General features: G+C 41.8%; 1 protein-coding gene across 2 annotated transcripts in view; it reads right to left on the minus strand.

The window, feature by feature from the left end:
* Nucleotides 1–20128: 20128 nt before the first annotated feature.
* RASSF9 (Ras association domain family member 9) overlaps nucleotides 20129–26749 on the minus strand; it is a 31577-nt gene continuing 24956 nt past the window's right edge. For both annotated transcript variants that reach the window (XM_044980099.1, XM_044980106.1), the window contains one exon: nucleotides 20129–25477. In XM_044980099.1, coding sequence (XP_044836034.1) covers nucleotides 24202–25477 — 1276 coding nt within the window. In that variant the 3' untranslated portion in view covers nucleotides 20129–24201. The remainder of the gene's footprint in view (nucleotides 25478–26749) is intronic.

Consider the following 26749-nt stretch of genomic DNA (forward strand, 5'->3'; position numbering starts at 1 on the left):
GCACGAACAGGTGAGGAGGTGGTATCAGCTAGTGCTGGGCAAAGGGGTATCTCAGCCGCCGGCAGTAATGGAGGAGAACAGTCAGAAACAGGTGACTCGTGATTTGGTCCCTCACTAGAAGAGGTGAAGTCAGACCCCTCAACTGCAGATGGGTCCTGAGGACTGGCATGACCTGGCAACAGCTGATCTACATGTCGCCGCCAGGTAAGATTCTCTGCAGTCCGGACTGTGTAGGAAACAGGTCCTGTTTGAGTGATGACTGTGGCCGGAACCCATTTAGCTCTGGAAGTATAATTCCGAGCCAAAACTGGCTGTCCCGGGCTAAAGGTTCGGTCTTTTGCTCTGGGTGCCCGTCTGATGACTTGATATTGCTGCTGATGTTGCACAATTTGTCGGGGTTCAGAAGGTTTCAGCAGATCAAAGCAAGTGCACAGCTGTCGTCCCATCATTAGAAAGGCCGGAGATGCGTGGGTCGTAGCATGAGGTGTGTTTCTGTAGGAAAGTAAAAAGGTATCCAGACGCTTTTGAATGGAGTGTTGTCCCCTTGCTGATTTCAAAGCATTTTTCATTGTCTGCACAAATCTTTCAGCTAATCCGTTGGTGGACGGATGATATGGTGCTGACGAGATGTGGTGTATCCCATTTGCCTTCATAAAATTTTGAAACTCCTGAGAAACGAACTGCAGTCCGTTGTCGCTCACCAGTTGTTCTGGCAGACCAAAACGACTAAAGAGTCCTCGTAATTTTTGGATAGTACTCTCTGCAGAAGTGGACTGCATTATAGAGACTTCTGGCCATTTAGAATGGGCATCTATTGCCACCAAGAACATGCTTCCTTCAAGGGGGCCAGCAAAGTCAACGTGAATACGTTGCCACGGGTTTTCAGGCCAGTCCCATGGGTGTAGGGGTGCCCACTGGGGTGCATTCCTCACACCCTGACATGACATACAAGCTTTTGCCTTCTCTTCAATAGCGCTGTCCAGTCCAGGCCACCAAAAATAGCTTCGTGCAATTTCCTTCATGCGCACTATTCCACAGTGACCGGAATGTAGCTGTTCTAACATCTGTGATCTCAGTGGTGGTGGAATAATGACACGTCTCCCCCACAACAAACAACCAGATTGGACCGATAACTCCGTCCGCTTGGACATGTAGGGAACAAGGTCGGATGAGACCGGAGAGGTTTGTCGAGATTTTCCATGCATCACCAGGTCCATAACTTGGGACAATACTGGGTCAACGCGAGTTGCCTTCTTTATCTGAGTAGCAGTGATGGGTGTATTCTCTACCTGTTCAAAGTAGAAGATTTCCTTTTGGGCACTATCTTGGTGTTTGACCGGCAAAGGCAACCTTGAGAGGCCATCTGCATTGCCGTGAAGAGTGGATTTCCGATATTTGATTTCATATGTGTGTGCTGAAAGTAACAATGCCCAACGTTGCATACGACTAGCAGCTAATGGGGGAATGCCTGTGTAGGGTCCAAAAATTGATGTCAGAGGTCGATGGTCTGTGAGAAGAGTAAATTTTCGCCCAAACAGGTACTGATGAAACTTCCGAATTCCAAAAACAATTCCTAATGCCTCACGTTCGATTTGGGCATAGTTAGTTTCTGCTTTGCTTAGAGTGCATGAAGCAAAAGCAATAGGTCTCTCTTCTCCTGAAGGCATAATATGTGACACGACTGCTCCCACTCCATAAGGGGAGGCATCGCAGGCCAATTGCAGTGGTAAGGATGCATCAAAGTGCGTTAGAACTTCAGAATTTAGCAATGCATCCTTAGCTTTGTTAAACGCAACATCACAGGCTTCAGTCCACTTCCAGGCCTTGTTCTGCCCAAGGAGCTCATGAAGTGGTTTTAGCAGTGTGGCTAACTGTGAGATGAACTTTCCATAATAGTTCAGGAGTCCTAGAAACGAGCGCAGCTGGCTTACATTTCGAGGTGGGGGAGCCTCCACAATAGCTTTAACTTTTGCAGGGGCCTTATGAAGACCTGCAGAATCAATGATGTGTCCCAAATATTCAACAGAGGGCTTGAAGAATTCACACTTGTCTTTGCGAACTCGTAGGCCATACTCTTCCAGTCTTTGTAGGGTAGCCTCTAAATTCTTTAAGTGATCCTCTTCATTTCTTCCAGTGACCAGGATATCATCCAGATAGCACTGAACTCCTGACAAGCCACGCAAGATCTGGTCCATAGCCCTCTGGAACAGGGCGGGAGCCGATGTGATTCCGAAGGGTAGGCGACAGTATCGATAAAGCCCCTTATGAGTCACAATAGTCAACAGCTCTTGGGACTTTTCATCGACGTGCATCTGTAAATATGCTTGACTCAGATCAATCTTACTGAACTTTTGTCCCCCAGCCAGGCCTGCGAAGAGGTCATCGATGCGGGGAAGCGGGTATTGCTCTGCACACAACACTGGGTTGACAGTGACTTTAAAATCACCGCAAATCCGGAGAGAGCCATCTTTCTTCACGATTGGAACGATAGGAGTGGCCCATGAGCTATGGGTAACTGGTATTAGGACTCCATTGGTGACCAGGTGCTCGAGGTCTGCTTCAACTTTTGGCCTGATGGCATATGGCACAGTTCGGGCTTTCAGATATTTTGGTGGACTGTCAGGTTTAATGTTCAATGTCACAGTGATTCCCTTCATACTTCCCAAATCATCTCCAAAAACAGCAGCATGTTTCCTTAGAATAGGGGTTAGACTGATTTCTTCTTTAGTCATCCGGTGCACTTCTGCCCAGTTCAGTTGAATCTTCCCAAGCCAAGACCTACTCATTAAGGCTGGGTAGTCACCTCTCACCACAAACAGTGGCAATTTAGCTGCCTGTCCATTGAGCTCCACCTTAACATCAATAGTGCCCAACATGGGCACAGCTTCACCTGTATACGTCTTCAGAACAGTTTTTGTTGCCTTAAGCGGAAGATGCTGTAGCTTTTCCTTATACACAGTCTCAGGAACCAGCGAGACAGCTGCACCGGTGTCTAGTTCCATGCGTATAGGTTTGCCCTCCAATAAAGGGGTTACCCAGTATTCATGTGAGCCCGCTGCCAAGGACAAAACATGCAGTGGCACTTCCTCTTGTGAGGAGGTGTCACCTTGATCATCCTGGGTCTGCTCTAGGGTATGCAAGGTTCCTCTTTTTGTCGGCCAGACCACAGGCCTCTTTTTCTTTTGTTTACAGGCATACTCAATGTGTCCGTTTTTGCCACAGTGTTGACACACCAGGTCCTTACACCAGCATTCTGATGCCTGGTGACCCAGCTTACCACAGCGGTAACATTCTTGACTCTGCACCGTTTTGTGGGTCAGTTCTTGTGACACTTTTTGCACCCTAGGGGATGCACCGATGTATTGTGCCTCCCTTGTAGCCAGTTCCATGGAGACAGCAATATCAACAGCCTTCTGTAATGTAAGCTGAGCCTCTGTCAGTAGGCGCTTCCGTATAGCTTCACTGCAGAGGCCACACACTAACCTGTCACGCAGGGCATCATTTAACATCTCTTTAAATTCACAGTGTTCTGCTAGCTTTTTTAAAATGGCTACAAATTGTACAACTGTTTCATCTTCCTTTTGGTCTCTTTTGTGGAACCTATATCTTTCAGCAATTACCAGTGGTTTTGGGGAGAAATGAGACCCCAGGATTTCCACAATGTCACTGTAAGATTTAGTCTCAGGCTTAACAGGGTGCAGTAAGCTGCGTAGCAGAGAGTAGGTTTTAGCCCCTACAACAGTTAAGAATATTGGCACCTTCTTCGCTTCTGTAATGTCATTTGCAATACCAAAAAGCTCAAAACGCTCAGTATACACATGCCACTCATCAAAAGGCTCCAGGGGCCTGGTCAGAATAGCCATGATTTTTAGTTTCACTTTCACAGTCAGTGCAAACAAGCAGCTTTTTTTGTTTGTTTGTTCTTTACCTTGACTTCTACTTCCTTCTGTTACTGGAGCAGCACCAGGATCCCATCCTCGTCGCCAGTGTTATATCCTTGGGGCAGCCGGTGTAGGAAGCAATCACTTGAGGCCAGAGAGCAGGCAGCTAACCAAAACCTCCGTTTTATTTACAGATATACAGAGAGCTCACTCAGCCGGTTGAAACCGGTTGAGCTAACCCATAATAATCTAACTCAGTTGCCATAGCAACAAAAACCATGACAACCAAATACACAACACCTGATATTCTATGATTCTATGACACTGGTCAGGCAGCTGTTGTGCTGAGACCACTGACTATCATGCTGACCAATATCGTCTCATTGTTTCCAGTCTGTCTGCATCCATCTGTTGTCTCTTGTCTTATACTTAGCTTGCAAAACCCTTGCGGGGAGGAACTGTCTTTTCATTCTGTGTGTGTACAGCACCTAGCTTCTAGGCACTACAGTAATACTAATAATAAATAAATATATAAATAACAAAGGCACCATCTAAGGGCATAGATGTCTTTATTAAAAATATTAACAGTAACTGGGACCCTTCCAGAGTCTCTCATCAAGGCCTGATCTGCACCATCAGTAAAGCTTTGATTACACTGGATTACAACTTTTGAGAAGTCGTCTGCTTCAGAGATAAAATGTGCTATTTATTATGTATTTTGATGTGCTGAATTCAAATATGACAATTAAAACAACTGATTGGCTACTGTTTCTAAGATATTTAAGTTTTTACATTTTATGTCTATGTATATTGTGTAGATAGTAGAGTTTTTTAATCTTAAATTGTAAACCTGGGTCTTTTCATGTGTTTATGGTTGCTTTACATGATAATATTTCACCTGCCCTGTTTATGTAACACTTTAAAAATCAGCAAAAGGGTTATATAACTAAAATTTATTATGCAACAAAAGGCAAAAAACTATTATGTACATAGTTTAGTCCTATTCAGTGTCTACTCGGCGCTTCTTGGCTTGTCTCTTGTATTCATTAAATGGAGCATCTCTTGTCACTGTCCAGCAATAGTCTGCAAGCCTTGATGGGCTCCATTTGCCCTGATAGCGTTTCTCCATTGTTGCAATGTCCTGGTGAAATCGCTCGCCCTGCTCGTCGCTCACTGCTCCGCAGTTCGGTGGAAAAAAATCTAGATGAGAGTGCAAAAAATGTATCTTTAGTGACATGTTGCAAGCAAGGCTTTTTTATGCCTTGAGGAGGTTTTCCACCAACAACCTGTAGTTGTCTGCCTTGTTGTTTCTGAGAAAATTTATTGCCACTAACTGGAAGGCTTTCCATGCCGTCTTTTCCTTGCCACACAGTGCATGGTCAAATGCATCATCTCGAAGAAGTTCACGAATCTGAGGACCAGCAAAGACACCTTCCTTTATCTTAGCTTCACTTAACCTTGGAAATTTTCCACGGAGGTACTTGAAAGCTGCTTGTGTTTTGTCAATGGTCTTGACAAAGTTCTTCATCAGACCCAGCTTGATGTGTAAGGGTGGTAACAAAATCTTCCTTGATTCAACAAGTGGTGGATGCTGAACACTTTTCCTCCCAGGCTCCAATGACTGTCGGAGTGGCCAATCTTTCTTGATGTTGTGGGAATCTCTTGCACGACTATCCCATTCACAGAGAAAACAGCAGTACTTTGTGTATCCAGTCTGCAGACCGAGCAAGAGAGCAACAACCTTCAAATCACCACAAAGCTGCCACTGATGTTGGTCATAGTTTATGCACCTCAAAAGTTGTTTCATGTTGTCATAGGTTTCCTTCATATGGACTGCATGACCAACTGGAATTGATGGCAAAATATTGCCATTATGCAGTAAAACAGCTTTAAGACTCGTCTTCGATGAATCAATGAACAGTCTCCACTCATCTGGATTGTGAACGATGTTGAGGGCTGCCATCACACCATCGATGTTGTTGCAGGCTACAAGATCACCTTCCATGAAGAAGAATGGGACAAGATCCTTTTGACGGTCACGGAACATGGAAACCCTAACATCACCTGCCAGGAGATTCCACTGCTGTAGTCTGGAGCCCAACAGCTCTGCCTTACTCTTGGGTAGTTCCAAATCCCTGACAAAGTCATTCAGTTCACCTTGTGTTATGAGGTGTGGTTCAGAGGAGGAGGATGGGAGAAAATGTGGGTCCTGTGATATTGATGGTTCAGGACCAGAAGTTTCATCCTCTTCCTCTTCCTCGTCTGACTCAAGTGAGAATGATTCTGGTGCATCAGGAACCGGCAGTCCTTCTCCGTGGGGTACTGGGCGTATAGCTGATGGAATGTTTGGATAATGCACAGTCCACTTTTTCTTCTTTGACACACCTTTCCCAACTGGAGGCACCATGCAGAAGTAACAATTGCTGGTATAATCTGTTGGCTCTCTCTAAATCATTGGCACTGCAAAAGGCATAGATTTCCTTTTCCTGTTCAACCACTGGCGAAGATTTGTTGCACAAGTGTTGCAGCATATGTGTGGGGCCCACCTCTTGTCCTGATCTCCAATTTTGCAGCCAAAATAAAGGTGATAGGCTTTCTTAACCATAGTGGTTATACTGCGCTTTTGTGATGCAAAAGTCACTTCACCACAAACATAGCAGAAGTTATCTGCACTGTTCACACAAGTACGAGGCATCTCTGCTCACTTTGAGCTAAACAGAAATGTGTCGCTTCGCAAAATCAAAGACTGACAAATAAGAGAGCATGACACTGTATGATTTCTAGTCTTGATGTAGGGCAATTTGTTCAGCCGAGTGATGTAAGCTTCGTTATGATTGCATCATCCATGACTTCTAGGAATAACATGATGCAATTCATATCATGTATGATGCAATACCAGCTTCAGATTGCATCATTCATTGTTTTGCCTAAAAAGCAAGTACTGTCCAAACCCAGTCATAGATTTATTCATAGATCCAGTCAAAGATGTATTTTAGTCATTTCTGGTTTAAATTGAGATCCCTTCCCTTTATAACTCACTTATCCTCCGCTATTCCCAAGTCCAGGGTCGTATATACTGACCCAATAGCATAACTTGAAAACTAGAGCCAATCAACAATTTTAAGCATCATTTTCATTCTCAGTGACCCAGAATTAGTAAAGTTTGACTACATTTATTTCAGAAGCATTTTGGCTGTAGAGCAGTGTTGTTTTTTTCAACATTCACATTTCAGTGAAAACACATCACATTCCCCCAATCCTCTGCCCCGCCCCCCCTTCACAATTTTTTGACCAGCTGTAACCATCACACCTGAGATCCGCTGTATAAAGTGTCCTGCTCTGCACCTTAGCCCCTTTTGTGATTATTTTAGAGCTTCATCTTGTCTAGATTCTTTCCAACCACTGTTGTATTGATTTCAAGGGCTAAACAACTTAAAGGTGTTGTTAACGCTTTCACTTTTCAACACTGAAACAGTATTTCAAAGCTTTTAAAAAAATAGAGGTGTGGGTTTATTCAGTTTTTTGGCAAACACTTTAAAGCATTCATTCACTCATTCTATAAGTGAAAGTTCATTCATGAAACACAAGCAAGAACAAGAAAGCAAACCCAAGTATTTATACTGAAACTGAAATTGAGTAATGATGCAAAACAAACAATTAAAACCTATGAAATTCTCTTTTCTTTTAAAGGCAAAATATTAGAGTCTCTTATTTTCACTAACAATTTTTTTTTGGATAAAAAGGAAAGGGTTAATTTTACTCTCAGTCCTGAAGTGTGAAGGCTACTCACTTCTCGTTTTTTACAGCCAGATAGATGTAGACAGACAGACAAAGAGGTGGAGGAGAGAGAGGATAGAAATGGCCGGGGAAGATGGGAGCAAAGGCTTTTGTTGATGTTTTTGAAATCCTGGATGGCCGGTCAGTTACAAATGAATGCTTTGGTAGGCAGGTCAACCACAACACCTGTTGCCTGGTCCCTGGTTCACGTTCCAATCAGAGACATTATCTGGTTGGGTCCTTCCTCCTTAGGCAGGGCATAGTTCTGGCTATCTCATCTTGCTGTGCTGATACGATGCAGTTGATTTCAGGATTCAATGAAAATCTGAGAGTGAGAGATAGGGTAGGATAGGGCAGAGGCAGATAGTAACATAAAAGGGAAGGGACACAGAACTGGATCTTATGTATCTCTGTGGTTTGGGGAATTAGCTATCCCCACTGATGGGCTGAGGCATGGATGACATGATGACTTTCAGGACCCATAGCTCAGGAAGAACATTCTTTGGTCTGGGCTTCTTCCTCTGTCTTTGGAGTCAGGGAAATTGAGATGTGATGGGATGAGGCAAGAGCTGCCAAGATTTTCAAAATCTCTTTTTAAAAGGGCAAAAAAAATGAGTGGCATAGTTTATCCCCCTTGTTATTTTTGTCCACATGTTAGGCCTGTTTGACACACCAATTGAGTCATCAATTTTTGGTTTTACCTCTTCTATTTTACCAAGCACGTTTGCAACATTGTCCTTGAACCAAATCAGCAGGCCCTTGTTGCCTGAACTAATTTAGTCTCTGGTTTCTTTGCACCGGCTTATAATATTCATTATTAAAAAAACTTATTTTCTACCAACTTTTGTTATGATAGATTATTGTAACATTGTAGGAACTGTCACAGATTTTTTACAGATAAGTTTGCAATTAAAGTAAATTTTTAAGGCCAATTTTTACACCACCACACAAGCTCTTGACGCAGAGAGGCAGTCAGACGCACATAAGTTTAAATCAAAAGAGAAAAAAAAATGGGATGGGAGAGGGGAAGAAGTGAACTTTTATTGCCTGCAGCTTTGTGGGGTGGGGGGCATTTCAGACCCCCTTATGTGTTGCCTTGTGGAACATTAACTAAAAAGGATGAAATGACTTCTTCCCTGATGTGTGCACCAGACAGCAAATCAATAGCCTGCAATTTAAAAGGGTACGTGTCAATATCAAGCCCCACAGCATTGTTTTCTGATGCTTTTGACATTTGTTCTAAGTACATTTAATGGACTTCTTGCACTGGTATCATATAAACAACTTTTCTGACCCTCCACTAAACTATATAACATGCAGCTTCCTCCTAACATCATTGTGGGGTTCGTGTGTGCGTTTAAGGATATAAGATGAAGACATTCTTAGGAAACGGCTTTTAGAAATCCCCATTGTTGCTGTACTCTTATGGTATTAACCATTAAAGAGATCTGAGCGCTGGTTACATGGGCAGAAAGCTCAAATGGCCTAAACAGACTGTGTCCTTGACCCATGTGCCTTGTGATCCAGAGAGAGTATTTAAAATAAAAAGGTTCCTTAACTCATATACATAAAAGACCTGTCCCATGTCAGAGTAAACTAGATCAAAGAGAATAGGAAATTAGATATTAAGGACCGAAAGCCAGGTTCTGCCACCCTTACTCGCTTTGGGTGAAATCATGGGCCCACTGAACTAATTGAGAGTATTGTCATTGACTTCAGTGGGGCTAAGATTATACCCTTTGAGCTGGATTTTAACTTTACAGTTAGCTCTAAGTAAGGGGTATCATGTAGCTGCCCAACCCCAAGAGTACCCCAGAGAATGAATTACATCTCAGAGAGCCACAATTCCTCCCCTGTTCCCCCTTTGCTCTGGTGAGCAAGGAAGCAGGAACTTATTTCACTTATCCAAGCCAGGTCGTTGGGGTAAGCAGCTGAGCACAGGATTTTCCCTCTTCTTGTTCCTCTCTACCGCTATCCCACCCACTTGGGAAAAGTATCAAGCATATAAGCCCTGGTTGTTTCAGCCCTGTGACTGATGTTGCAATCTCAGAAGGAATGAGTAGAGGAATAAATGGTCTCTTCTTGGTCTCTGTGACTGAGTAAGGGCTGTGTCAATTTAGTCCATTGGTACCTTATTCAATGAGTACATACATTGTTTCTATTCAAGGAATAGGGTATGACTCGGACTGACTATGGTGGCAGAATCCATCCCAGAGAAAAGAAGGCTGGTCTAGAGAATAAGGATGCCCTTGTAGCTAAGATGGTAGCATACACTATAGAACAGGGGTCGGCAACCGGTGGCTCGTGGCTCGCCAGGGTAAGCACCTTGGCGGGCCGGCTCGGTTTGTTTATCTGCCGCGTCAGCAAGTTTGGCCGATCGCGGCTCCCACTGGCCGCGGTTCGCGGTCCCAGGCCAATGCGGGAGGCAGGAAGCGGCGCGAGCCGAGGGATGTTCTGGCCGCGGCTTCCTGCCTCCCGCATTGGCCTGGGAGCCGCGATCGGCCGAACTTGCCGACGCGGCAGATAAACAAACCGGGCCAGCCCTCCAGGGTGCTTACCCTGGCGAGCCGCGAGCCACCGGTTGCCGACCCCTGCTATAGAAGATCTGATTCTGGTAGAGATGTCCAAATGCCTCTGTTTGTTCATAGATTTCAAGGTAAGAAGGGACAATTTTGATCATCTAGTCTGACCTCCTGTATAACACAGGCCATAGAACGTCTGCAAAATACTTCCTAGAGGATATCTTTTAGAAAAAACATCCAATCTTGATTTAAAAAAATTGTCATTAATGAAGAATCCTCCACGAACCTTGGTAAATTATTCCAATTGTTAATTATTGTATTCTCACTGTTAAAAATGTATGCCCTATTTTCAATTTGAACTTGTCTAGCTTCAATTTCCAGCCACTTTGAATCGTTATACCTTTCTCTGCTTGACTGACGAGCCCATTATTAAATATTTGTTCCTCACATAGATATTTACAAACTGATCAAGTCACTCCATAGCCTTCTCTTTATTAAGCTAAATAGATTGAGCTCTTTGAGTCTACCACTATAAAGCATGTTTTATAATCTTTTAATCATTCTCAAGGATCTTCTCTGAACCATCACTAATTTATCAACATCGTTCTTGAGTTGTGGACACTGGTGACAGTATTCTGGCAGAGGTCTTATCAGTGCCAAATAAAGAGGTAAAATAATCCTTCTACTCCTACTTGAGATTCCCCTGTTTATGCCTCCCAGGATCTCACTAGTTCTTTTGGCCACACCATCAGAGGGGGAGCTCATGTTCTGCTGATTATCTACCCTGACCCCCAAATATTTCTCAGAGACACAGTTTCCCAGGCTAGAGTCCACCATCCTGTAAGTATGGCCCACATTCTTTTTTCCCAGATCTACACATTTACATTGTCCAATATTAAAATGCACATTGTTTGCTTGTACCAATGATCCAGATAGCGCTGAATTGATGACTTGGCCTCTTCATTATTTTATCACTCCCCCAAATTTTGGGTCATCTGCAAACTTAATCAGTGATGATTTTGTTTTCTTCCAGATCATTGATAAAAATGCTAAATAGCATAGGGCTAAGTGCAGAGGGACCCCCCCGACCTTGGAATACACCCAGTTGATGAAGATTCGCTGTTTACAGTTATATTCTGACACCTATCCATTAGCCAGTTATCCTTTTAATGTGTGCCATTATATTGTTCTAATTATTTAATCAAAATATCATGTGGTACCAAGTCAAACACCTTACTGCAGTCCAAGTATATTACATCAACACTATTACCTTTCTCAGTCCCACTTGTAATCTCATAAAAAAAGACTATCAAGCTAGTTTGGCAGGATTTATTTTTCATAGACCCACGTTTATTTGCATTAATTACATTACCCTCTTTTAATTCTTTATTAATCAAGTCCTGTATCAACTGCTCCATTATCTTACCAGGATTGGTATCAGGTTGACAGGCCTATAATTACCTGGATCATCCTGTTTACCCTTTTTAAAAACTGGCCCAACATTAGCTTTCTTCCCACCTGTAAAATAGGGATGATAATATTTCCTTTGCAAATTTAGAGGGTAAGCTCCTTAGGGCAGGGGATGTATTTATTTTTATAGCACCTACTACAACAGAGCTTTGCTCTTCCACCTGAATGAAACCACTCTTGGCTGAGCAGTCTGAAACAGAGCTGTCATCCCGGCAAAGGTGGGATTGGTTGACCTACATGATGATTGAAGTGGGAAATGCCCTCCCACAGCAAACTTTAAGGTGTTTTCCCATTCAGACAATTTTAGTCTGATCCATCTTTCTCCCAAATGTCCTTCAGAAGCTCACGAGGGGTTACTGTGGCCGAAGGCTACAATAACCCTTGTGCTTGCTCATGAAGGCGGGAGGGCTTTTGGCATAAGCGCTCTGCCATTCCCCGTCATCTGCTTCATGCAATCTACAGCATGAGTGTAGAGTCCTTCATTAGTATACACTAGTCCTGATCATCCTCAGAATCATTCCTAGCTGGCCAGAATGCAACTTAATATCATTTGGTCTGACCTGTGTAACAGCCATGGAATTTTATTAATAATTTCTGCAGTGGAGCACATCATTCTTCCCTACTGTGTAACGCTGTCAAGCACACTAGCTTGTGGTTAAATTGTATCATAAAGGCAACCAGTGTTAATTAAAGGACTCCAAGTGAAGATGATATTATCACTTTCCCTTGCCAACCTGATCCCAATAGAAGATTAACTTCACAGTTAAATAGTTGGACCTGATTCCCAATTTGATTCAAAACAAATCTGGAAATACAGTGCTGATGAATGTGACCCAAAAACCGGAATTCACTTGTGCCCAGAAATGGGTCAAATTTTCAAGAATTCTCCATTCCATGTGTGTGTATTCCTTTGTTTTGCTTTCCTTTTCTAACCATTTTTATGAATATAAATGTGATGATTTTGTTTGGTTTTTCTTTCCTTGTATCCTTCCTTCTTTTAATTCATTCCATTCTTTTGCTCACCTCATAGTTAGGCTCCTACTCTCTCTCTTCTTTTCCTGGAATGACATCTAGGGAGAGGGGTGGGCTGCAGAGCCTGAGCTTTAACTCAAGCAGCAACTTCAAAGCACTATCCACACAACTATTTTAAGTATCAGGGGGTTGACATGTTAGTCTGTATCCCCAAAAACAACAAGGAGTCTGGTGGCACCTTAAAGATTATTTTTAGAGCCTTGGTGTGAGCTCTGCTAGCCTGAGTCTGTCAGCCGGGGCTGGAAGGCTCACTTCCAGGAACTGTGTAGACATACACTGAAGGGCCAGGAGGTCTGTGGCCAGCTAGCCCTGTTTGAGACCCAGCTGGGATGGGTCAGATAGTCCTTATAAAGGATTGTGAGTTCAGCTGAAGGTTGGATCCCATGACTGGCCCTGTAGAAGAGAGACACAGAGTCAGTCCTCTGTGGACTGTGTTGGTCAGTGGAAAAGCTTTGACTTGTGTAACTTTGCTAATTTTTTTTTGTTTGAATTAATAATCTATTCCCTGAAGGAAGGGACTGAAAGAGGTTTAAGTGTGGTCAGGTGTTTGTCTTTTCAGGGCTGGGAAGACATTGAAATCAATGGAAGTTGCATGGAGCCCCAGACACATAACTGATAGATATATGAAGTAAAGAAAGGAGAATTGGGATTAAATTAAAGGTGGGTGAACAGTCAGATAAAATTTATGTTCACATGATCTACACATATTCAAACCAGTTGAAAGGATTGAACATTGTAGATTCTATTCAGAAGAATTAGACTGTCACCACAATCTAATACCAGCTCAGAAGAGTCTATGCTACTTCTGTGCTTCGATGACAAGATAATGCTGGCTTCATGAGAAAAAACTGACTAAGAAGATGTCTGTCTAGAGCTCGGAATACAGTAGGACCTCAGAGTTATGAACACCTCAGGAGTGGAGGCTGTTTGTAAGTCTGAAATGTTCGTAACTCTGAACAAAACATTATTGTTCTTTCAAAAGTTTACAACTGAACATTGACTTTGAAGCTTTGCTATGCAGAAGAAAAATGCTGCTTTCCCTTTATTTTTTTTTAATAGTTTTAGTTTAACCATGCTGTACTATATTTTCCTTTTTTCCTCCTGCTGCTGCCTCATTGTGTACTTCCGGTTCTAACATGAGATGTGTGGTTGATTGGTCAGTTCGTAACTCTGGTGTTCGTAACTCTGAAGTCCTACTGTATAGGGAGGAAGGGCCAGCCATTTCTTCAGGCAGGTAGCTGTCTTCTGACACCTATAGTCTAGAATTGAGCTGCAGCCATTGTGGGGGCTTAGATGTACACCTTCTAATATTCTGCATTGTGTGGCATTTCAATTTTGTTTTCACAAAATTTTGCAGCTAGAAAACAAAAAGTGAAACTCTGATCCAAGATGTCTTTGCATCTGATCCTTCTGAATGAAAACAATCAGAGTCAAAATGACTCTGGACTTTTACCTAGGTAGTGATGCAAGGCTATTTTGTCCTAGAGGATTTAATTATTTTACTGGAGATAAGCAAGTGAACATCAGGATAATTATTATTATTTTTACTACGGTATTGTTAAAGAATAATTCTCCAGAAATGAAAGTCAGTGAAGGGGATAAACATTATAAGCCACATTTTCAAATGCCCAAGGAACAAGTGAGTCAGGCCAAATGTATATGTATGGGTTGTCATGGTCTGCACCCTCACTTGAAACTGGGGGGTTTCAAAGTGAGGACCAGCATGTATTCCCCCACCCTAAAATCCTAGGGTAGGTCTCCTTCGCTGCCACCAGTCAGGTTAAAGTGTCTGACACACTGCCTGTCCCCCAAGCTTCCCCTGGGGAACCCAGATTCAAACCCCTTGAATCTCTACACACAGGGAAGCAGCCCACTTCCCCCCTCTCTCTCTCCTAGCCACTTTGGAGAGATATACACCGAGTCAAATCCTTGACTCAACACAAAGAGGGACTCACTTCCCCCCTCCCCTTCCCTAGTCCTGGAAAGAGATACCTGATTCAAACTGCTTGAATCAAACCCAGGAGGAACTGTCTCTTCCCCCCTCCCCTTCCCCTGAATTTCCACAAGAGAAGGAATTAACCAAGTCTAAAGAAAAGAGAATTTATTAAAGAATAAAAAGAAAATACAGAATCTCTATGAGCCCAAGCTGGACATTCATAGGGTATAACCTTATCAATCTCTGGAGAGAATTCCCCCTCCCCCTTTCTCAGTAAAAGCAATATCAGCAAACAGGAATAAAGCATTTCCTTTAGCAAACACACAATTGCAAATATAGAAATCAAATCATAAGACTAATTTGCCTTTCTAATTAATACTCACTATTAATTAGTAGAAACTACACCAGGAGAACTTGGAGACATGACTGTCCTCTCTTAGATCCAAAAAGAGTTCTCTGAGCAAAACAGGGAACACAGACAAAGGCTTCCCTCCACAGAGATTTGAAATTCCCCTGTCCCTTGATTGGTCCTCTGGTCAGGTGTTTCTCAGGTTACTGAGCTTGTTAACCCTTTCCAGGGAAAAGAGACCTTAACCCTGATCTGTTTATTTATGGCACGGGTTATACAAGCAGAAGCTTGCATTTACATGCACAATGACTAGATTTTCACACCCATACGTGGGATTCAACAAATCTAGCACATACATTCTGCATTTTGTGTAGCTTGTCAACTGCATAAGCCTTTGAAAAATGGTTTTGGACTCAGTTTTAAGTGCTTCTGTTAATACAAAAAAATCCAACTAAATTTGAAGGTATAAAAATCTGAATTCTAGTTAGGTTTTCTAGAGCCTATTTTTATTCTGATACATTAGCTTTCCCTTCTGTAAAATACTAACTTACACGACATCTGTTTAGCAAATATGTATGAAAGATTTAAGTACATAACTCAACTCAGGAAAATAATTAAGCACCTGCTTAAACTTAAGCATGTGCTTTTTATTTCCTTAATTGGAATAGTTTCCTGGATCAGACCTTAAAGTCTGTATAGCATTATGGACCTGATCTAGCTCCCATTGAAGTTATAGCCAATCTCCCACTGACTGCAATGGGGCAGGACTGCATCATATGAGGCTGATTTTTCAGAGATATTGTGCACCCAACAACTCAAGTTGAAGACAGTCAGCATGTGGGGGCTTAGCATCTCTGAAAAGTCATGTCTTATGTGAAAGCCAAGTGTTAGTAACATGTTGATCTGTTGATATGGTTGTATCTTACTCTGGCAAAACTAGCTGAAGTCAAGGTAAATTTTGCTTGAGTAAGGACTTCAAGATTTAGCCCATTGTAGTGTATAATTTTGAATTTGTTAGCACTGTAAAACATACAAATGCCCTTGGGTATGTTCACATTGCATAGGCCAGAATCCCACTCTTATGAAAGCAATAATTGAAATTGAAGAAAAAAAATGTCTTAAAACATTTAAATATGTATTATAGGGGAAAGTTTTTGTTTGTTTTTTTTCTCCATTGAGTCTACAGGAAAATTTGGTTGTACAATAAAGACCCTGATAATTTAATCCAGTTAGTCCTATATTTTCAGATTGAGCCTTGAGGACTCAATTGGGTAGTCTGTTATTTTGGTATCTGATAAAATGCCAAATAATCTAGTTGGCTTTTAAATCCACCACTAAGATACCCAGAAGGATAAACAACACAGGTGAAGAAAAAGAAAATATACATAGAATCATTATGCAACTGTTGTAACTTGAAGAAATCATAGCCATTGTTACTTAGGTTAATCCAACCACAAGTCAGCAAGAAAGGGATGGCCTAATGCCGTGGTTCTCAAATTCGATTGTGCCCCCTCCCCCCCATTTTTATGTCTGTAGTCATTTATGCTCCCCCTCCAAAGTACATATACCACCACCCAGCTCTGAAGGTTGAGCAGAGAGCAGCAGCTGCTGGCCAGGCACCCAGCTCTGAAGCCAGCACCATGCCAACAGCAGCGCAGAAGTACGGGTGGCAATGTGAAAAGTCACAGTAGATTTAGAACCCCATTGCCACCCTTACTTTTGCACTGCTGCTGCCACCCTGAGGCTGACATCTGGAGCCCTGCTGCCGCCTCCCAGTGAGAGATTGAGGGTGGAGGAAGGAGAGCCTGGGCAGTAGGACTCCATCTGTCAGCCTTGGGGCAGTGAGGCTCTGGCTGTCCCTTTTATCCTATTCCCCCACTTCCCAGGTATGCACAGCCCTTCTGCGCAAGCCCCAGCCACCACGAGCTGACTATCAGAGCTCTTTGGGAAAAAAAAAAAAAAAAGCACACAGCTCGTGCCTCCCTTGGGAGGCCCTCCCCATAGTTTGAGAACTGCTGGCCTAATGTAACTTAAAAAGAAAAGCTTTGGGATTCCAATTAGAATTCTGCTCTTAACAGTATGTTCAGTTTCTAAGCAACACCAGTCGAAACACTTTTCACATGTAAACATCATTTATTAGAAAAAGAAAATATGTAAACATTTGCTTTATTTAATGAATGGAAAAATGAAAAGGCTTTAATTTGATAAGCGTATTTTTATTAAGTATATTGGATGGACATATGGGAGGAGAAAAGAGAATTCTTGGTCTTTGTTTTCAGGAGAGTTCTAATTCTCTCATTCCTCCAAATTATCTGTTTACTCAAAGAATGCCTTCATCCTAACACAGCTGCTAAGCAAAATAGGACATGCTTCCTAAATCAGCAAGTGAATTCACTGACATCAGTGGGACTACTTGCTAAATTAGGGCATTAGTTAGAACAATAGTTCTTCCTCTTGACTAGAGCTGGTCAAAATTTTTTTAATTCAAAACAGGTTTTTTTTGTTTGTTTTTTTTACAAACAATGCCCTTTTCACAAAACTGAAATTTTCAGTGAGAAGATCTGTTTTGAAAAAACAAAAAACCCCACCCCCTCTTCCCAGCAAGGTCGCTGGCTGCCTGTGTTGAAGGCTTTTGCCAATTTTACTTTCTGTCAATGAAATTGACAAAAGCTTTCCTAGTGGGCTGTTCCTGACCTCCCCACAAGTTCTAAGAATACAGATCTGGCTATGGCTATACTTGCACTTCAAAGCCGCGGCAGCGCTTTGAAGCGCTAAGTGTAGTCAAAGCACCAGCGCTGGGAGAGAGCTCTCCCAGTGCTGTCCGTACTCCACCTCCCTGTGGGGAATAACGTACAGCGCTGGGGCTTTGACCACACTGGCGCTTTGCAGCGCCACAATTTGCAGCGCTGGAGAGGGTGTGTTTTCACACCCTGCTGCAGCGCTGCAAATTTGCAAGTGTAGCCATGGCCAGCAAGTTGACAGACTTGGAAGGAAGAGGAAGAGTCTAAAGAATTGCCTGTCTATGCTTCTTTGCTCTGGAGCTTAGGTGGGGAGGCTGGGAGTCAGAGCAGCCAGGCTGCAGGCTCTTGTCAATGTCACTTGTGAATTTGACAAGACCTGCCCTGCAGGCAACTAGGAAGCCAAAAAATCTCGTTCGGTTTGCCTGCAACTGACATCCATCTTGAAGACTCTTCCTGAAAAATATGTCATATTTTTGACATATTGTCCTGGTTCAGGATGAAATTATTTTCAAAAACATGATTTATTTATTTATTTATTTTTGGGAAGGGGAAAAGTGAAGGATTTCCATTTTCCAGCCCTCTACTTTCTATGTTAAGATGATGGTCCAATATGAATAACATGACATACATTGGAGATAGATAATTTATGCTGAGTAAAGTTAATGAAATATTACTGAGTAAAGAATATAACTATGCTGTGACATTGCACTCCATATGCTTTATGAAAATATGCTTATGAATGTAAATATGATGTAACAGGAATATGCTTTACGCAAAAGGTCTCTTTTAAGGTGTCATTACAATGCTTATAATCTAATCAGTGTGTTCATCCTATTTGTTTGCATGTATTATTTATATGTCTGGAGTTAGGAGAATAAGATATAAACTGGTATTACTGATGTAAACATATTAAGTGGAAGCCATTAAGGGTCATTCAAAACCAATGAACTGTAAATAGTTCTGTTTACTTGCAAACCTTCCTGTGTATCAGAGTAGCAGCCGTGTTAGTCTGTATCTGCAAAAAGAACAGGAGTACTTGTGGCACCTTAGAGACTAATAAATTTATTTGAGCATAAGCTTTCGTGCGCTACAGCTCACTTCATCAGATGCATGTCTTCCTGTGTATGTGTAGGCCAGCCCAGGAAGAATGGAGGCCAGGGTCTCACAGGACATGGGACCATGTCACATGATACTGGAATCCATCTTAATCCTTGTACTTTTCCATTGATGGGGTGGGGACAAGCATAGACAAAAGATTCCTGCATTGCGCCAAAGTTATAAAAGGGGATGGAGCAGGATAAAAGTGGCTGCCAGCCATGAGAAAACTGCTACTTACCACCTGAGATGTCTGCTGGAACTAACAAGGACTGTACCAGGGGAAAGGATTGGGCCCAGACTAGGAAGGAGTCTAGTCTGTGAAAGCAGCTTATTGGAACATCTTGGAGGGTGAGAGATTAGCTGTAATCAGTTTCTTAATGTATTAGGCTTCGACTTGTGTGTTTTTGCTTTATTTTGCCTGGTGAATTACTTTTTTCTGTCTGTTATTACTTGAAACCACTTAAATCCTACTTTTTATACTTAATAAAATCACTTATTTATTAATAAACCTAGAATGTGATTAATACCTGGGGAAGCAAACAACTGTGCATCTCTCTCTATCAGTGTTAGAGGGCAGACAATGTATGAGTTTACCCTGCATACACTTTATACAGAGTAAAACAGATTTATTTGGGGTTTGGATCCCATTGGGAACTGGGTGTCTGGGTGCTGGAGACAGGTAACCTGCTGAGCTGTTTTCCGTTAAGTCTGCAGCTTTGGGGGCGTGGCCCAGACCCCAGGTCTGTGTTGCCACACTAGCATGTCTGGCTCAACAAGGCAGGGTTCTGGAAATCCCAAGCTGTCAGGGAAAACGGGCTCAGAGGTAATTTCAGCAGATCAGGTGACAGTACCAAGGGGATCTCTGTGACCGAACCCGTCACACATGCTTTTTGCCATACAATATACTATTTGAATTTCAATAATCAACAACATCACCATGGATGCTCCAGTAGTCTGCTTCATTCAAGAGTGGAAATGTAAAAAAATCAGCAATGATGCCTTTGGGAAAAGTGGTAGCTTATATGTGTTGTCAGCCTAAAGCCTTAGAATGAAGGTTCAGCTCTGAACTTCAACCTATTTGCTAGACTCGAATGCACTGCATTAGGACCCATAAATACATGCACATATTTCAGACAGAAGACATTTCCCCCATCCCTCCACTTCATGCACTCAGGATTGGAGGATCAAATTTGGCCCTTAGTTTTGAAGTGATAAAATTTCTTGGGTATTGCAGAATACAGACAATCATGCAATAATTCTGAAATTATACTGTAATTATTGACCATGTAAATGAATAGCAAATACTGTACACTTCTACATAATCAAGTGATAATTATGTTCTTTTATTTGTCTTCTAAATGAAAGTCGTCAAGAGCCTGAAACAGGTAATTAAATTTTTACTTATCTGGTTCCATCAAATTTGTAAAATTACACATTAATCATGCAGAAACATGAAATTATATCCAGTATGCATTGGGAAAATAACAGAGGCTATATTGGTTATTTTATATATGCAAGAGTGAATTCTTCAGTGAAGCCCTTGCCAGCTTGCGGATCAAATTCTCATCCGGTGTAAATCAGTGCATCTTCACTGACTTCAGCTACACCATTTTATAACAGCTGAAGTTCTTGTCCTGGATTCATATCTGGATCCAAATTATCCCAACTCAGAATAGCAGTGTTGCAGGCCTTCTCACCTGGCTAGTCTTCCCCATCCTCAACAGATAACTATTTGCCATCAAAATAACACTTCTCCCTTTCTCCACCTTAATCCAGTGTACTGACTTCCCCTATAGTCTACTCTAATTCATACCCTTTTATTCTTTGGTGAGGAGATTTCCCCCCCCAGCCCCGTCTGAGCTGTTGCACCATCATGCAATTCTTTGTGCTTCCCTTAATCAGTAAGCATTGCTCACACAACGGAATTGCATGAGTCATAAAATCAGAGTTCAAGGGTGCCAGAGAAACACGATTTAAGAGAGACAGGAAATGAACATAAGGAGTTAATATTTTGCAGTTCCCAAGGGAAGGCAAAAATCTTAGCTAATCTAGGAGAAAGAAAGACAACTTCCTGTGGAACTCATGGCCAGGGGATGTTGTAAAGGCCAAAACTATAACTGGATTCAAAAAAGATTTAGATAAGTTCATGGAGGATAGGTCCATCAATAGTTCTTAGCCAAGATAGTCAGGGATGTAACCCCTTGCTCCGAGTGTCGCTAGGCCTCTAGCAGCCAGAAACTGGTACTGGACAACTGGGGCTGGATCACTTGATAATTGCCCTGTTCTGATCACTCCCTCTGAAGCATCTGGCATTAGCCACTGTTGGAAGACAGGATACTGAGCTAGATGGACCATTTGTCTGACCCAATGTGGCTGTTCTTATGTTCTGTTAACTGAGTAGGGAAAGAAGGCAAAAGAATAATATTGGGAAAGTGCTTTTTTCCCCAAGATACCTTGATGGTGTGCTAAGCTTGAATTAATCAGGGATTTAGCAACAGGAGGGAGTTAAAACAGCACTGAGCATGTACTGTATTTCTTATTTAAGCCCATCTAAAGAATTCAGGTTTGATGCAGACAGTGAATTTAAAAAAAAAAAGAAATATTGTATCTTGCCTTGGTTTTCTTGCTTTTTTCCCCTCTCAATAGAAAGCAATATCCTTTAGATCTACACATTACAAGGAATGGTTGCACAATCAAGCATGCAGTGTGGGTGAAATTCACCCCTTTGTGGAGGGCCAGCACAAGGTCTGTGGATCACATAAAGAGAACTAGGCCTAATTGTTTTCAGATTAATTGTCTGTTCAAGGGAAAATGCAGTTTTGGTCAATCCGCAGATTTGACATGTATGGTTTGAGCAACAAAGCAACCAGCAGTAGCACTGGTGTTGGTGGGAGCAAAGGCAGTGAAGGTGCTGCTGTCCCTCTCCTTCACTTTAATTTTCTAGGAAGGCATTCACTTGGGATGTGGGAAACCCAAGTTTTGAATCCCCACTCCGGAGCAGAGCTGAAATGGACTCTTCCGATTCACTGAAAATTCTAGACATTTTTCAGATTGGGTTCAATCCAAACCTAATTCTTCGTATTATTATTTTTGGAATTGCCACGTACTTGAAAAATCAATTACCCAGCTCTGCAAAAAACCCTATTTTGATGGAGGGCATATGTGGGAATGAAGTGGCCCAAAGACACAGTGCTGGCCTTTTGCACAGGAAAGAATTTCAATAGGAAAAGACAGGCTAGAAACTGTATTTATAAAAATTGCTGACACATTAAACAAAATCTCTAACTGCACAAGAACTCATGAAATACATTAGCCTGCTCTCAACATTCAAAGCTCTGAACTGAGAACTGCATGCAACGTCTAATATCAGTACATGACACACAGAGTACAAAAGATGCTGAGTTGTGTTAATAAATTATTACAAAGTTAAGATATCTTGTTTGCTATAGATCTGAGTTTTCATCAAGAACTCATGTAGCTGAGCTCCATATGTTACACTTGAAGTATCCCAATCATTCTATATAATGTTGAGTGATAAAATATATTAAGGCACCCAAGAGAGATACCTGCAAACACAAACTCTCCTCATAAAGTCCAGAGTTCACAAGTCTTTAAAAACAAACAATTTGTGGTGTTCAGGAAATGTTGCTCTCCAAAGTCATATTTACAATCTTAAATCCACAGTGTTCTAGTTATTCTGAAAACCTGATGACTGGCAGATACTTGAGGGTAGTGGGAGGACCCTAATGAACGCCAAAATATAGGATAGGAAAAGAATGTAGTTGAAATTCTTTTAGATTTATGCTATCTATATGTCATCTTTTCATTCATTGTTTAAGACTTAAGTCCAGGATCTGACTGAACTTTGTGTTGCTTAGCTAGTACATAGTTCCCATTAAATACATTTAGTCAGATTTCAGGGTAAATTTTCAGACAGACATTCTTAAGTGACTTAGGGGCCAGATCCTCAAAAGTATTAGGCATCTAACTCCCACCAACTTCAATGGTATCTATTGGGTCCTAAAAACCTCTGAAGATCTGGTCTTTAGGAGCCTAAGGGCTTGTCTACCACAGGGAGTTATTCAGCTATTCCTAATTAATTATTCCTGATTAACTCCATGTATGGAAGCTCTCATTCTGGAATAGGAAATTCCAAACATGGTGTTAAATCAGGAACAATTCACTTTAAATTCTTATTTACCCTATTCCAGATTAACTTTCAACCCCAAAACTTACTGAAAGTCAATGGGACTGAGACTGCTAGAGTATGCCTACACTGCAATTAAACACACACAGCTGGCCCATGTCAGCTGATTTGGGCTCAAGGGGCCTGGGCTAAGGGGCTGTTTAATTGCGGTGTAGATGTTTGGGCTCCAGCCCGAGCCCAAACCTGATTGTCTACATTACAATTCAACAGCCCCTTAGCTGACATGGGCCAGTCATTGGGTTTTAATTGCAGTGTAGACATAAATCTATGTGCTTAAGTCACTTATGAAAATGGCATTTAAGTGCTTTTGAAAATTTTACCCTTTGTGATCTGTGGTAATGAAATTTAAATATACAACATAAAAAGTATATGCTTTTTATCAGCTCTACAGTATCATGAAAACTACATTTTAACCAGTTGTGTGCCTTATCCTACACCCTGTTACTCCAGTTGAAGAAAGCCAGTGTAACGGAGCAGAGAATCAAGTTGTCTGTCTAAATTGGTCTATCCCTTATGTCCACATTCCTAAAAGATTGGTCAGATGTAGAGATGGACCCAAAGATCAGGGGGGTTCAGATCTGGAATTTTGGTTCAGGCCATCTCCCATCAGAATACTTTTGTCTCAATGAAGCTCAGTCTTACAAAACACTGAACACTCTGACCCCAATCCAGCAAAGTACTTTAGCACGTGTGTAACTGTAAACGCATGGGATTACTTACATGCTAGAATGTGTGTCAGTTTAAGCACATGTGTAGTCCCTTGTGTTCATAGTTACACACATACTAAAGTGCTTTGTTGGATTGAGGCCAGAGTGGTCAACACCTTCAGGTCCGAGACGATATGGGCATGTCTTATACCATATCCTCCCTGCCTGAGTAGACAGATTTGCACTATCAAGCTAACACACTAAAAACAGGTTGTTTGGGCTGTAGTTTGGGCTCTCAAGCCTAGGGGGTCGGGCCAGCTTCAGAGCCTAGGTTGCAGCCCTAGCCGTGACATCCATACTGCTGTTTTTGGCGAGCTAGCTCAAGCCCTGCTAGTACAAGTCTGTCTACCCAGGCTGGGAGGCTCACTTCCAGCTGCAGTGTAGACATACCCTATGATAGCAAGAGTATTAAAAAGGATAAATATCCCCCAAAGATGGTTGTTTTTATATTGCTCTTTGTCATGTGCACAATGGTCTCCAGCTATGTTGACAACAATATCATGTCTCCTAAAGCTGTTTCAGAGTCCTGACTATGAGTTGAGCTGATTCCAGTGTCAGAGTCCGTATCATTTATGTCTAAATTAGTCACTTTACGAACAAAGTCTGGCACTGCGACACACTTGCTGGTAACCTCGCTGCCTTTTGCTTGCTCTTCGTTAGCTGGACATCTGGATTCAATTTTATCTTTGATATGCAGTGAATTAAATTCTTCTGCAAGGAGTTCATATTCTTTTTCCTTCTTTTGCAGCAGCAAGTCCCTGTAGGTAAGCTCTTTCTGAATGCAGCTCAAGTGAGAGTGGATTCTCAAGCCATCTTTTGTACTTTTTTCCAACTCATGTTTGACACTTTCTAAATTTGAGGATTCTAGTTGGCCATTTAAGGCCTCTGCCATGCATTTACCATCTCCATTTTTTTCAGTGCATACACCTTTTACCTCTTTTTCAATTTCGGCACAGAGCTTTTCAATTAGTAGTTTGTGATGTTTCAGTCCTTCTTCCATCTGTAAAATTCCATCACTTTTGCTCAAGTATTCATGCATCTGATGTTGACCATGTGGCACATGTGTTTGTTGCTCGGCATCATTTGGAGTAGCAATTAAATAAGAATCCTGCACATAATTTTCTCCATCATTCTCTACCTGAACTAGGTGGAATTTGGCTTCACATTTTTCAATTTCTGTATCCAATTCCTTCATTCTGTTGACTTGCTGATGAATGGTATGATCTTGGGAAATGATCAGATGAATCAATGTCTCCATATTGTCTCGCTCTTGCAGCGTATTGTCCTGTTTAAGTTTGGCCAGTTTCCTGAAAGTCTTTCTAACAATCCTCTTTTGCTTATCCACTGGCAACATCTTCATGTAATTCACTGGGCTGAGCTCCCATTGTCTTTCTATGTTATGTACTATCTTTGCTTCAGCTGTCCTCCACAATGGAAATGAGAGGAAAGCATCTGACTTTACCAGAACAAAGTGCAAATTGGGCTGCTCTTCTCCCCAGGCCTTCCAAAGTCTCAGCATTTTTGTCAGCGGGGGAAGGACCCGCTCAGAGCCTCTCCATTTTTCTATGATACAATAATCTCTAGGTTGTCCAAAAAGAAACCTTTTTTCTCCAAATGTAGCTTGATGATCCTCTAGTAGAGCTTGGATCACGTCAGCACAGGTTGTGCGCTTTGTCAGTCCGCACACAATTTTCTCCTCCTGGCATACCCAAACCACTATCTCCCTTTCATCAGAAGCCATGTTCTTGTCTGGAGATCTAGAATAAGGAAACATCAAATATCAGTTACGTCAGTGGCATATAGTGTGTGAATCGAAATGACAATCCATTTATCCTTGATATAAACTGCCAAATGGTGGGCAATGTAAATGAAATATAAATGGAGAGACCACCGGCCTGCCTGCCTCTCTCTCACTGGACCAAAGGGGAAAAAAATACCAACCTACCTTGAATTTTAGCCCAACTACAAATCCAAACCTCTTTTTCAGATTCTTATATATTAATTTTAAAACCCTTTTCCTCCCTTTTCTCTGAACGCCTGGATGCAATTCACTTAAAGAGCAGAAGTATAGATTCATATAAAGTGCTATTCTAATTGTATTATGCTCCCAGCTGAATCAGGGAATACTGGGAATCTCAGAAGAAAGTCTTTTCTCACAAGATAGCAGTATAATTTGTAGATAATACAGGTTCAGAAGCTTGGGATAAACATCCAGATTTTTTGAATGAATCACTAAACCACCACGAATCATGTGAACTCTACAGGAGATAAAATAATAAGAAATATTGTGATGCAGAGACAAAGCTGCAGTCCCTTTGCCCCACATCATCGTAGTGTTGCCAACTCTCATGAATTTTATTGAAAGTTTTGGTGTTATACAATGTTTTTCTTAAAGCCCCAGATCCTGTATTCAAATGATTATGGGAGAATCTCAGCTTTCATTAAAAAAAATAAATTAAAAAAAAATCTAGCGCTTGTGGTTGTGGAGAAAAGCATCAAAATGTGACCTGAGTGAATGTCCAAAACCAAAAGGAAATAAAAAGAATCCCAAGCTTATTTAAAATGAAAAAACCCAACTCCCCCCCCCCCCAAAAACCCCACCAAAAACCCCACTCATAATTTTTACACCCATTTTGTGATTTTTGAGGGGGTGACTTAGGATTTCCAAATGTGGCATTTCCAAAGGATTACACCTATTGATGCAGAGCTGTCATAGAGGCATCTACAGCTCCATTCCTCCCTGCTACCAGTGCAGGCAATGTGGTGAAGAGGAATGGCCAGTACACCACACTGAGCAGATATCCAGGATTAATTCCATTCAACTGCTTCAGTTTATATCGGACAGTGGCCCCAGAAAGTCAGAAAAGAGCCCCCATGTAGCCTGGCCACACCCAAGGATCTGTCGCACTGTTTAGCTCTAGATACATCCTGTGAGCACAATACATTATTGTGAATCTTCTCTTGTAGTCTCTGTAGATTCAAATGAACGAGCTTTAATTCACGTCCATGTAGAAAGCTTGAAAAATGCA

The sequence above is a fragment of the Mauremys mutica genome, chromosome 1, assembly GCF_020497125.1.
Source record: "Mauremys mutica isolate MM-2020 ecotype Southern chromosome 1, ASM2049712v1, whole genome shotgun sequence".
NCBI classification, from domain to species: Eukaryota; Metazoa; Chordata; order Testudines; family Geoemydidae; genus Mauremys; species Mauremys mutica.